The sequence below is a fragment of the Buteo buteo genome, chromosome 1 (genome assembly GCF_964188355.1).
Source record: "Buteo buteo chromosome 1, bButBut1.hap1.1, whole genome shotgun sequence".
Classification (NCBI taxonomy): domain Eukaryota; kingdom Metazoa; phylum Chordata; class Aves; order Accipitriformes; family Accipitridae; genus Buteo; species Buteo buteo.
In genome coordinates, this window is record NC_134171.1 from 47,361,321 (window position 1) to 47,375,003 (window position 13,683).

General features: G+C 36.3%; 1 protein-coding gene across 2 annotated transcripts in view; it reads right to left on the reverse strand.

The window, feature by feature from the left end:
* Window positions 1-13,683, reverse strand: part of GRIA2 (glutamate ionotropic receptor AMPA type subunit 2) — a 95,272-nt gene that overhangs the window by 3,534 nt on the left and 78,055 nt on the right. For both annotated transcript variants that reach the window (XM_075024350.1, XM_075023491.1), the window contains exons 12-13: window positions 12,556-12,754; window positions 1-113 (exon numbers count right to left, since the gene is read on the reverse strand). The exon at window positions 1-113 is cut by the window's left edge and continues 135 nt beyond it. In XM_075024350.1, coding sequence (XP_074880451.1) covers window positions 1-113; window positions 12,556-12,754 — 312 coding nt within the window. The remainder of the gene's footprint in view (window positions 114-12,555; window positions 12,755-13,683) is intronic.

Sequence of the window (13,683 nt, forward strand, 5' to 3'; positions counted from 1 at the left end):
CCTTTGGACTTCCGTACTCGAGCTACCCCTTCTGCTGTAGTCCTCACAAACACAGATGGTTCTGCACTTTTCATATAGGTCCACATTTTATCAAACACTGCAATTTTAGATCTCTGTGGAGACAATATGAAGCCTAATTAACTAATCTTTACGTAGACAGCAAAAGCACACCTGGGAAAATATGATTATGTCATTTTTAGGCAAGTTTATCACTCACTGTTGAAAGATAGCAGCACCTACATTCTCTTTTTCTATTAATATTATGCTGTCATTGTATATATATTTTTTTTATTTGTTATATTTATTAAAGATGTGAAGCAAACACTGCTACTTCCACTTTATAAGAGGTGTGCCAGATTAAAACGTAAGATCTATATTCAAACTTCAGCAAAGTATTCATCAGAAATTCCCGCTCAAACAAGATGATCTCCTTTTTTGTAGCTCTCTGCAGCTGCGTGTTATGCAAACAAGAGGTGAGCTGAAATGTGTCAGTGGCACTAGAAAACTTCAGATTGCTCCACAGAGGAAACTAATATTGCTGTGAAACCTGAAGGGAACGTTAATAGTGAGGCACCTATTTCAAGGTTGTTCTTATGTGTAATACTCCACATACCTCAACAACTCAACTCAGCAGGTCAGGGTTTTCTTTCAGAAAGATTGTTACCTGAAGTATGTTTCTTTCGCTTTAACCAATTGGTAGTTACAACTATAATTGGCAGTTTTAACTACCAACTGATTTGTTATTTTTCAACCTGGGAAAAAATAGAGGAAAACAAAGTTTGCCACCTAGATGTCACCAAAAAGGAAATAGTGTTATCAAAGAAACAGCAGGCAGAACAGGACATATGACAAGTCAGGGTCAGTAACAATCACCAGTTGGAAAGAGTGTATGAAGTTGGATTTCTCATATTGTCACATACTGCACAATTCTAATGAAGAATTAAGAAAGCATAGGTTCATATCATCTCCCCCCCATGAAGCTGAGTAGAAAACCTAAATGTGCTAATATTTCACATTCTACATTGTCTGATCAAAATATCTGTAGAACTAGCAGGGCAATTGACAATCAATGCTAAATTAATTTCTTAAAAAGAAAACCTAAATCATTAGATGAAGCAGACAATAAGCTATTGCCAAATTTAATATTATGTTGCATGTAACTCAGCTATTATTACATTTCTTCTTTGTTGTAGAAAACCACGACCATTTGGTCTTGTAGTTACCTTAGTTCTCTGCAAGATTTTACTATTATATGTGCAACTACACCAAATCTGTACTATGATAAAATGTTATTAGAAGCACTTCTGTACTAGAGACATCTTCTAACATATACTTCAGAACTGTAATTCTGCTATAAATATAACATCTATAACCATACTATTTTGAAATTAAATTAATCAAGTATAAACATATCAGTAATGCCCTCACTATCTCCCAAGGCTTCACTGTTCTTGTAGTACAGCATTATCATTTTCCCAGACTTACCCTTATTTTCTTGTCTAGAAATGTAGCGTAGGAAGATTTTGAGGCTCAGATTTCTCCATGGTCTCTGTACATCTACTAGTATTGAAAGTTCTGGCAGTACTAAGAACCACTGCAAGTTTTCTAACATCTAAATATTCCAACTATTACCAGAATCAACATGGACATTGGCACAGCTGGCTTTCTGAAAGTTTCCTTGCAGAGCAGTTGTTGCATATTCTGATCTGTTCATCTACACATACTCAGTACACCCATTAATATCAAAAGAGTTGGATATACTCAGCATGACCAGAACGACTGAGAAAAATAACTGCGCTGAAAGCACAATGGATTTCTTAGATTCTTGGAACATCTGCCATATTGCATATGCACTGTTCTTGTTCCTTCCAAGAAGATCCTAAAAAAATATGATCCTAAAAACTAGCAGAATCCTAAAAAATGCTATACTGCACCATCTTTGAAAAAAGCCAGTTCACAAAGTAAACTATCACTGTGTACTATAAGCTATCAGTAAAAATCCAATATTGCACTTCTCTCTGCCTGTAATTTACCTGATACATAGACAGATACAGGTAAGTGCCTCTAACAGATAGCAAATGGCATTCCATGCCTGAAAGAGACTCGCACCTGCAGATCCAAGTCAGTCAAGCTATTTAATGTCTGAGAGACTGCATCAGCTTCACCAGAGCATATAAAGAAAGTCTGAATCCTAACTGCATAGCTTTTTATCCTCTGTTCCCCGAGTCCTGCTGCTGTGGCTCACTTCCCTGGAAGCAGAGCTACCAGTGTTTAGCACTGCAGGGTGCTCAATCTCCTCCTTCCTTAGCCCACTCAGGCTTGGACTCAAAAGTCCCCAGCCTCATATGAAGAAACTCAATCTTCCCTGAATTCTCATTCTCTAAACTTACTCTCTAATTAAACCTAGATGCTCCATCCCATTCCTACCATATACCAACATTCATTTGGCAGCAGACATCCAACTTGCTGCATGGGATTTACTGCTACATACTAAGCAAGGGACATCAAGCTTCTGACAGTGTTATAAAAATTATCACACTGATACTTCATGAATTACCATAGGTTTGCTTTATAAAGGGGGAAACTTAAAAGTTGGTTTAGAGCTGTCTTACATGGTTCAGTTCAACCCAAAGCAGACAACATACATCCGGGTGCCTGTAACTACAACTTTCTTTAGAAGGCATTTGGATCCCATGTTGTAGAAAAGAAGAGGTTATGCTGACACTTAAAACATTATTTTCTTCTTGTACAAACACTCAAATACTAAATAAATAAGCATTCTTTACTCCAGCTAAGTAACTGTCATGAACAGGTTCATAAACTGACTTAATTGCCTTTTCTTACTCCATTGTTCCCTGGTTTATTAAAATGACCTTTTACAAGTTTTGATATATATCAAGTAACAGCGGTCTAGCAAAGTCTGTTCTGCTTTTGCCATTCAACCTCAAAAAAAAATAAATGCAGCTCCCCATTTCCCCATCACTTCACAGAAATCTGATCACAACAGGAAAGTGGGAAGGATGAGGGAAGTCCCACGACACACTGATGGGCTGGTGCTGGACGGGAAAAGGCGCAAGGAACAGATCTCGCAAATGGTCAAGTGTTAAGATGAAACCTCCCACTAGATGGCTCACAGGATCCTTGCTGTATAAATGAAGGTAAGAATACCTGACCCAGCAGCCATGGGAAAAAAAAAAAAAACTGTAATGAAAAACGTCACCAGAAAATGGCACTCAGATTTTGCCATGACCACAGTCCTCTGCAGCCACGAACACTGAAAAACATCACGCTGGAATTCATACAGCTCAGAGTCTTGATCCCTACCTAGTCCTTGACCCTATCTAGACTCATAAAAAACAATAAGAGCAACAGGCCGCTAGGGATACTTTTGTCTTCTAAGGTTTTTGTTGATATTGCAACACAACATATTTAGTAATACATTCTGTTTTCATAACTGTGTAGTTTTATTTCCTTCATTATATTGATTTCAGAATTTGTCTTTTATTTGAAAGGTAGAGCTAAAGGATGCAGAAAAGGCCAGTGTTAAGAGGCCTTCATCTAGCATTCTGTACACACATACACTCAGTCATAAAGCCAACATTATCTGATAGTTAAAAAAAGCATATACACACCCTAATTCAAATACATTGTGGCAAAAAAAAGCATATAACATTGTTATTTAAATACGGCCAGTGCTGTAGTTGACCATATATTTTATTCCTATGCAAATCTTAATCTCCTTAAACTGCACTTGGAAGAGCATGCAGTCATCAGCAACAGTGGACTAAACCATGAGGAAACAGAATTCTTGTGAATGCAGGATGCCCTGTGTGCAAGTTCAGCTTTCACATCTCTTCCTTATATCCTCTTTCTTTAATGGCACCAAAAACCTAGAAGGTCAGCAGCGCTCCATAAAAATCACCACACCTTGCTATCATGTGATGCAAACAATGGAACCATTGTAGATTGCTATGTTATTGGACTACAAGAATGCAGGAACATGGAAATAATCTGCACTGCTCTTAATTACTGTGGCTGATTGCTATTGCAAGGTGACACACCAGTGTATATATGAAAAGTTAAAAGCTAATTATAACTTTGGTATTACAAACAACACCAACGTGACAGTACAAGACCCTAATATTCACAATGAACACTTTTTCTCCCATTATTTACCACTTCTATGAAAGTACAATAACTGATACAAAAATGCCCCAGGAGCTAACACTTTTTTTTTTAATATCATGTCACCACTGGGCATTTTGACTATGAAAATTATTATTACTACAGAGTACACATCCCATTTAAATGTAAAATACTGCCTTCATTAAGAAACTCATTATGAAATTAAATCATGCAAAGATTTATCAAATTAATTAACTGTATTTTGTGGGTCATCTGATAACTTTTCCATTTTGTCATTCAAAGACCTATTACTCTTAAAATTGGGGTGCTGTAATTAGTGTGTCATTGACAGAAATAGCTCCTCAGACTACTAACACTCTACTAGACAATGATCTTGTACTGCAGGAGCAGAACTTTAATTGTCAGATATGGTTTGCGTAACCATCTTGTTGACCTTCCATACTGAATAAAAGGACAGGAACTGGTATTGTCACCAGCAGCTAGAAAGTGTAACAACAAATGAATCTTGCCAATTTACACAGTAAATCAGTTATTGATACATCCAAAAACCACAGAAAAAGGACAAAACTAGTTTTTCAGCCTCTTTAATTAGCTCAAAAATAAGCAGTTTAAAACACTTAACCTTGTTTATATTGGGTGAATACTTAGGGTGTATGAAAGTTCAAACAGATGGAAGATCTACATTTTGTAATACATTGATAATTTTATTCAGTACTGGTAAAAATTAGTTACATGTTCTTAAGATGCATTTTTATGGCTTTTTACTTTCCATTACTTAATTGAGCTACTTAAAGTATCTTTAATATATTTGGTCTTATCAATAAAAACTGTAAAACAGTCTACTTCAAGAACTTATTCCTCAAAAGCTTACTTAAAATAAATTTCTCCAAGAATGTGCAAGACAAGGACCTTATGTTGTCACCATAGTCTTCATGTGATTTAAAGAGTTAAAGTGTTCAGGAAGGCTTGTCTTAGAAAGGGATGTTAGTGTTAAAGACCATTTAACTGCTGTTAAAATACTTGCTGAAATGACTCCTCCTCTGAGACTTATTAACTTCAACAGAATCGAAATTCCTCCCCATCATTCAGCATATTCATAAAATCAAAGCAGACCATTTCAATCTCATTTCATGAAAACTCAGATAAATGTCACACAGACTAATTTCCACAATGATGACCTAAACCCATCTGTTCTTCTTGAAGCGCTGGTCACAAGGAAAATCCACTGCCCACTCCTAGAACTAACTTTACTGTAATAAACCTACTGAGAGAGGGACAGCTGTACTACAGTCATGTTGCAGTACAGGTTTGCTACATGACTGTAATACAAATGTAGATTTCTAAGTAGGATCTTGATCTGATCAAGGGAAACCTGGTAACATAAAGGAAACAGTATGTTATACAAACAACTGAAAAAACCAGCAAACAGCAGCAGATTTTCAAACCTCCTGAGTGAAAAAAGAATGGGAGAAAGGAAAGTATATCTGCTGTGTAGTGGGAAGAAATGCAGAGAACAAACACAATCTACACATAGGACCATAATCCAAATGTATACATTAGCTTTGTTTTTGCTGACATTAATGTAAAGGATGAATAACTAGCAGGAATGAGGGTACAGAACTGGAAATGATCAAACCAAGATGGATGCAAAACAAAAAGAACTTATTGCACCCATACTAGGGGAGAGGGAATAAAGTAAATCCCAAAACACAAAAGCACTTTCTCAAGCAATCACAGATCTGTAGTGAACTCAGGTGCTATTCCTGGAGTCTAGAACTGTAACTGTACTGCCTGGACTTCACAAGATGAAAAAGCATTCAAAGCAACTACTGCTCTTTTGGTCTGAAGTACTGCATGGCATGCACAGCTTCAGATGACATTTTAGAGGGAAAACATTTCAAGACAGAAACGACTAGGATTTGCAGGAAAGGACACTGGGGTATTAAAACACATCAAGCCAGACAATGGGAAATTATTTATTTGTTATATATGAGAAGTGGAAAATTCTGAGCACTATAATGATAGAAATTAAATGAAACTTTCCACTTCAAAAGCATGGTCCAGCACTTTGGGACCAATAACAAAATCTGCAATAAAATTGAAGACCTTCAGCTGATAAAAACAGAAGAAAAGAAACATAGATCTATCACTATGATCAAAATGATTACCAGAAAACAGCATGATACAATTGGGAGAAAGTTATTTCCAGAAAGAGAAATACTAATGCCTTTGTGCACAGCATTGCTGAGTTCTCAGATGGCATACAATATACACCTCTGTTCACCCACATTCAGGAACAATTAATTCAAACTACAACACACACACACACAGAAGAGCTATGAGATGATCAGGGACCAAAATGCCTTGCTTGAAAATCAAGAATAAATATAGTTTAGTTGAGATGACAGCTCAGAAAAAAACCCATACTTGCTCTGTATTAGTATTCAGGAAAATAAACACTGAGAAGAAAAAAATCTGCATAATAATTATTTATGTACTGTAACAATTGCGGATAAACTAGTTATAAATACATCTAGGCTGGAAAATAAAATAATGTTTCTAACCATAACAAGTGTGGTATTATAGAATGATCTGCCCCCAGAAGTAGTGCAAACAGAACTTATACTCATTTGTACTTATTTTAGAGTGTACCAATGTATAAAATAAATTACAGATCACTGGAGAATCTTCAAACTATACTGCTGCAAATTCATTTCTGCCCACCACAAAATTACCTACTACACAGCATACTTTGTTTAGAACATCTAAGAAAACTTGATGAAAACCTGAAAGAGAAGATCAGGGAACAGTATGTTTCTTTTATCAGACACAATTTGTCCTTAGAGCCAAGGAAGAAAATTCTATTAGAAAGGAATACATTTTATTTTTAATAAAGATTATGCAAATACTAATTTGAAATTAAGGTTTCTGAGTAATATATGTAACAATGTTTCTGAAGCACCATAATGTTTTGGTCACTAGGCTCACTGAGCTGTCTGCAAAAGACATTAGGATTTGGGGTAGTGTGGAGAGAGAAAAAAATGAAACCTGGAAAATAACAGAAAGAGATGCTTTGGGGGAAAAAAGGAAGTATCGATTACTGCATTCTTTCTCTTAACATTACTTTCACAATGGCCTAAATCAATTCTTTCATGTGTTGCCCAGATGCAAGGACCTCAGAAAACAAGAAAACAACTGAAAATTAATCACTTGAACCCTTTAGACCACAAAAAAGTATAACCATATCTTCAACTACCATGCTATTGGATGGAAAGGGAAGTCTTTCCATCATCTCAGTGCTCAGATCTACCTCTCCTCAGTATTTCAGCTATGTACCTCTTTTTTTCTGCCAAATTTAAAAAGCCAAACCCAAACTCTCTAATCATACCTCCTTCACGGATTCATGAAATGTCAGTCCTGTAGCTTCTGCCAAGTAGAGTCCGCGGTGAAAGTTATAGAAGACTTCTTAAGTCTTTTGTCTCCTTTGCCTCTCAAAGGCTTCTGCGGAGCTAGTCAAAATTTAACTCTGGAAACATATGTTCTATAATTCTACATCTCAAACTTCAAAAATTGAAGCTGAGGTATGATTCATAATTTTTTACCTCAATTCCATTTAAAAAAATCAGAGTGTTTCTTCTCACTGGTTTAAAGACATTTCCTGTGGGGTTTTTTTTAGAAGCTTGAATAACTTGATGAGCATAAAGACAGATTGAGGTTCACAGATAGACTGCTGTATGCTTTCTCTTTTTGCATTACCTCTTGTAATACCATCATCAATTTAAATACCTTTATAAGTTAAAAAAATATTTCAAAGTACTCATAGATCTAGAGGCACTGGAGCACGTTGAAGATTCTCAGAAAATAATATTAAGCTTCAGGTCAAATTTTCTTTGCCTCCCAACAGAAAACACTTTTGCAGGAGAAATGACTCAAGGAGTCTTGTCAGCTCTTCTCATGTTTGTTACTGGCTCTTCACTACGGAAGAGGACTTCTTTATAAGACAGCAAGGATTATCATCCTTCCAGCATTTTTCCCATGCCCAACTTTTCATTCTGGAACTCTTGCCTCTTAAGCAAGAATAAGCAACTCTTGCATAGTCTTTTCAGTGAAAGCTAAAGAATACTTCTTTGTTATGAAGCAGTTCTGCTTGCTTTTACTTTGGCAGAGGAACTACTCTTAAAGGCAACCAAAACACTTTGAATGAAACAGATTGGTCTGTCCATATCACGCTGTCGGTTCAAAACCAGGTACATATAAGAAGATTTTTTTTAAAATCTAATGCAGAGAGAGAATGTAAATTAGCCTAATTATTGCTCTGCACATCATTTTTTCTTTTTGAGATGCCTTCTTACCTTACACATGGGACTAGTTACAATTCATCTTTTACAGTGGAAAAAAGGTAGCATGATTGATTTCATTTGTCTACCAGGTTTGTACATAATTTTGAGGAATAGAGTTAGGCATACAGCAAAAACATGATTGAATTTTAACAGTAATTAGCTTTTCTTCTCTTTGTATCACTCTGATATTAATTTTCAATATGCCTTCACCAGGTGGAAAGCATGGAAATGTTCCAGTGCATGTTAAGCTTGCATACTTACGCAGTTGTACTTTGTTTCTTTCTTCCAGTGCCGCAGCCCATGAAAGTAAGCAAGACAACTTCAGGAGTTAGCACATATAGACAATGCTTTAAAATTACTTTCTCCAATGTCAGGTGAGCAGTAGTCTGTCTTCTTGGGTTAGTGACTTTTTTTCCCTTCAGAGTTCAACTATGTGTCTTGGCTAATGCATACATCAACTGCATTTACAGCAGCTGCTGAGAAATCACTGAAGGTAAAAATACTGTGTGACTGTGGATAGTGTTAATAGTACCTACCAGAGTGATGAAATTCCACAGCCCCACCATTTACCACTCCATCAAGTAGTATTTGTGATCTGACAATTATAGAGATGATGAACCTGGACAAGATCAAGTGAAATGACTCATGGATCATGAAATGACTTCCAAGCTGTGCTTGCAGTCCTATTCACATTCTCACCACTATTGATTTGGGAAAAATGATGCACTTCTGGAAAACCACAGCCACGCACATTTTCTTCAATGTTTTGCCCATTACTTCATGTTGTGAACCCAAGAGAAAATGCAACAGCAATGCACTATGTATCTTTCTTCAGGCTTTCATTTACACTAAGAACTCTAAAAGCACTATCCCTAAGACAGAGGCACTAGCATCAGATGTGGTAAGTATCCCAACTCAGTGGAACAGAACTCTGAAGACTTGGATCGTACTCACAGTTCTGCTAGTAGCAACCTTGAGATCTCCTGAGGAAGACTACTACACATTCTGGTATTTACAAATACATAATCAAGAGACCTGATGGAACTGCCATTAAAGAAAAATTATGTATCTATAACATTATTACTAAGAAGCAATAGTTCCCTGCTGATGTTTACTCCTCAGCAAAGCTCTGTCATTACCTTTTTTTTTTCTTTTTAAAATACTGTTAAAACCACTATTTCTGCACTGATATTTTCTATGCAGGATGTACCAAGCTTCTGCTTCTCATCTTAAAGCAGCACGAGGAACACTAGAGTACAATGCACTTTCATCCCTTTTTCTCAGTTATGTTTCTTGATTCAGTGCCAACTGATGCTCTACTCACTGTTGGCAAGAATATCTCCTACTAGTCTGTACTACCTTTAAAGCTAGGGATTATGTACCTAAAAGAGGGTAAAGTGCAAAGGCAATACATCTTTAGTCATGAGTGCCAAGGCTGTTATCACCAAGTCAAGTGATATGGACTAGATTGTACGGCTACTCCCATACTATCTGTAGGGTGTCTGGTGAGCCACTATCCTTCCTCCACTTGAGTTTGTCCAACCTGTATCTGGATTACTCTATTCACCATGGTAGCCACTGGTGTGAGCCACAGCCACTGCAGACATGAACTGGTATGTACCTACCATAGGTGGCTGAAAGACTAGACTCCTAAAACAAAACAGAGAACAAGCTAATGTGATATCCCTGACATACCCAAGCTAATGTAACATCTCAACAAGTTCATGTCATTTAAGCAGTCATAGAAGCTGGACAAAGACTTGAACCCACCTCTTTCAATTAACATCGTATACATATATTCAGCTATTCAGGATAGGATTTTTCAGCTAACTTTCACAATCTAGCTTATTGCTGAGAATTCCTTTTTGGAAAATGCTGAGAAACACCTCTTTTTCACTTGTGTGAAGTATGATCAGAAAACATGTTTCAGTAGCAAAGAAAATCCAGTTTACTGTTCTCATTCCCAGCACAATGATCTCTAATTTTCTGCTGTTCCAGGAATTAGGGCTCTACTAGCGAAGATTTAGGTCCAGTATACATTCCATCAATAGAAAACAAACTTGCAAGTAATGCCACTTCTTGAAGAGAAAACAGACTGTGAAAAAAACCCAAATGTTTCTTTTAATTCATGACATTGACAGAGAAAAAGACAGTCCATTTTAGCTTGCTGCTAGAAAAATACTCAAGTTGTTTCCAGCTGTTCCAAGAATTTGAGTCCTAATTTCAGGTCATATAAAAATCACACATTCACTCCAGTCACCATACAGAAATACTCCAGGTGAAATTTTAGTCTCCTTAGTGCTACAGACTGCTTTCACATTGCCTTCAGCACAGAGAGTTTCATTCCTGAAACTTAAGTTTCAGGTCTCCTAGAAAGAAATTCTAACAGCTGTTATTTCTTGAAAAATAACTGGGCAAGCTTAAGTGATTTTTAGCAAATAGTAGATAGAGCCATCAGGCTAAGAATTTGCATTAGACATAATGCACCAACTTGTTTGTGGTACAAATTGCCAAGAAGAAATTTCCAGAGATCATTATAGCCTTGTTTGTTCAGAGCCAAAGCTAACTTAACAAAAGGTGAAGAATATGCCCTCACAAAGTCTCCACCTGATTTTTACAAAAATAAGTTATTAATGCTCAGGTAAACACCAGAAACACTAGCTGCGTAAAAGTGTAATTGGAAAGATGTATATATGTGCTAGGAGCACAAAAACTACACACTGATGCATACACATATGAATGTTTTTTGTTTTAAAAGAAAGCTTAAAAATCTCTAAAGATAAACTATTCAAAAGAACTGACCTACTGTTAGTTCACATTGAATCCCAAGTATGGCCATGATCTGAAAGGTTTATGCTCACAAAACCATAAACACGTGCTTGTATGCTTCTAAATGCTCTTAGCACAAACCTGATCTCATTTTTACTAGCTTACACACCTGATGTTAGTTTTGGTTTAGCCAACAGGAATGCAATCAGCAGCATGTCTTATTACTGGACCTATCATCAAAATCAGAAAATAATGCTTTTCTACAATTGAAACAAGTATGGTTCCTATTTAGTACATTACCAGTTAAGTATGCATTACGGGATCCAGTGAAAACCACAATCTAGCAGTTACTGTTCTAAGTATACATAAAAAATATTTGTGAGAACTTGTTTCATTTCACTTTCATGGCAGGCTATGTTTGAAATGTAAACATAACATTTATAACTATTTTAAAATACATTTTGTTTAAACCTAACACTATCATCATCCATTGAAAAATATGAAAACAACAGGGGTTTTGTATTTGTAGCACTTCAGATACACTTCCATTTTACAGGGAGAGAGACATGGAACACACAGACAAGGCAAAACAGTCATGGTGTTCTTCCCAGCATTCTTAGTGTCTCACTCATTTGCTGGATGGATTTCACCATGTTAGCTGGCGTCTCAAGGACAGCCTGAGACTCACACATTGCCAGTCTCACGCATTTTTAAAACTGAAATACACAGAGATAGAAGGTGAGCACTGACAGGCTTCCAAGGCATTACTGCAATGCAAATACAAATAGTAACTGTTTTCAAAAGCAGGCAAGGATTTACTACAGCAGCCAACAGGGTTGTATCCCATTCCCCATCTGCAAACTTGAAAAATCATGTGAAACACTTATTAAAACATGACTGCGCACCTTCCCATGTCCCTATTCACTGCGTGACTACCTAAAATATAGCACAGCTATTAAATAGCCTTGTTTATAATAGTTAACTCCTCTCTTACAGCTCAGATGAACAACACCAACTCCCCTCTCTGAACATATCTTGTTTTTTACTTTACAGTGGAATATTTTTTAGGTAACTCCTTGCAGCCACTTTTGCTTTGCATATTTATAACATGACCCTTATATTTATATAGAGATAATAAAATGTAATGATAATGAATAAACAAAACCACTTATACTTGTGAGTTAGGCTGCACATATCACATTTTTATAGCAACTTTTTAATAAAGCCTAGGGAAAACACATTTACATGAGTGAAAACCTATTTAAAACAAAACAGAAATCTAAAAAGTAGAAATTCTTACCCTAAAAAACTCTTTAGTGGAGCCAGAATCTAATGTCCCATAAGCAATTTCTGTTTGCTTGGAAAGATCCTCTGCACTTTCAATGGGAGACACCATCCTCTCAACCGTCAGGAAGGCAGCTAAGTTAGCCGTGTAGGATGAGATTATGATGAGGGTAAAGAACCACCACACACCTCCAACAATGCGCCCAGACAGGGATCTAATAACAAGTATGAAATGGATTTGTAAAGTGAAATGAAAGTCCTAAAAAGGAACACGTTATCAGTTTTATGCAAATGATGCATTATACTATAGGGAAGCATTTCAGGCTGTATCATAGTGCAGCTCTGCATACTAATCAGGTGGGAAATCAAGGCATACTCCACTACACCTCCTGGACTTTGCTGAAATCAGGACTCCAGAATTTACTTTAGGGAGAATTTAGTGATCCAGTTCTTCAAAGTTCTGAACACCCTGAAAGGAAACTGCTCCCATCATAATGTGCTATATTTAACACATAAGCTTGTCATTCCCTCTGAAGTGAATTTGTGTGACTTTATGAAGAGGATCAAACATAATCAGTGAAACAGTGCTTTCAGACAAACCAGTATGCACTTAAAAATTGCTTGCTTAAAAATTGCAATTAATTGCTTGCCATTAGCTTGCTTATTTTCCTAAGACATTCAGAGAAAGACTGATTTCCACAAAACAATGGCTTATGCTGCTGTGGACAATCTATATTGAGAAATAAATAGCATTATTTGCAATAAAAACTGGCCCAGGGAATATCCATAAACTAAAAAGTGCACATAACTTTTGAAAGATACAAGCATTTAACAAACTGAGGACTGGACATGAAACAATCAGTGATAATACAGAAAAATGGTGAAGAAAGTATATTTTTCAATACTACTAATAATAATCTGATGGTTTTTAACTGCAGCAGGTGGGCTCTTATGGATCTTTGATTTGCATCTCCTGCTCAAGAAGAGAGAAGAAAAGAGAACTCAAGAAAATATATAAAACAGTACAGAGCATATAACTAGAGAAATTCAATGATTTCCAATACTAGAAAATTAAGAGAAGAAAAATATGGACAGTGCCATTATTGTCATACTTGACATTTTTTTAACGATCCTTTAAACTTTG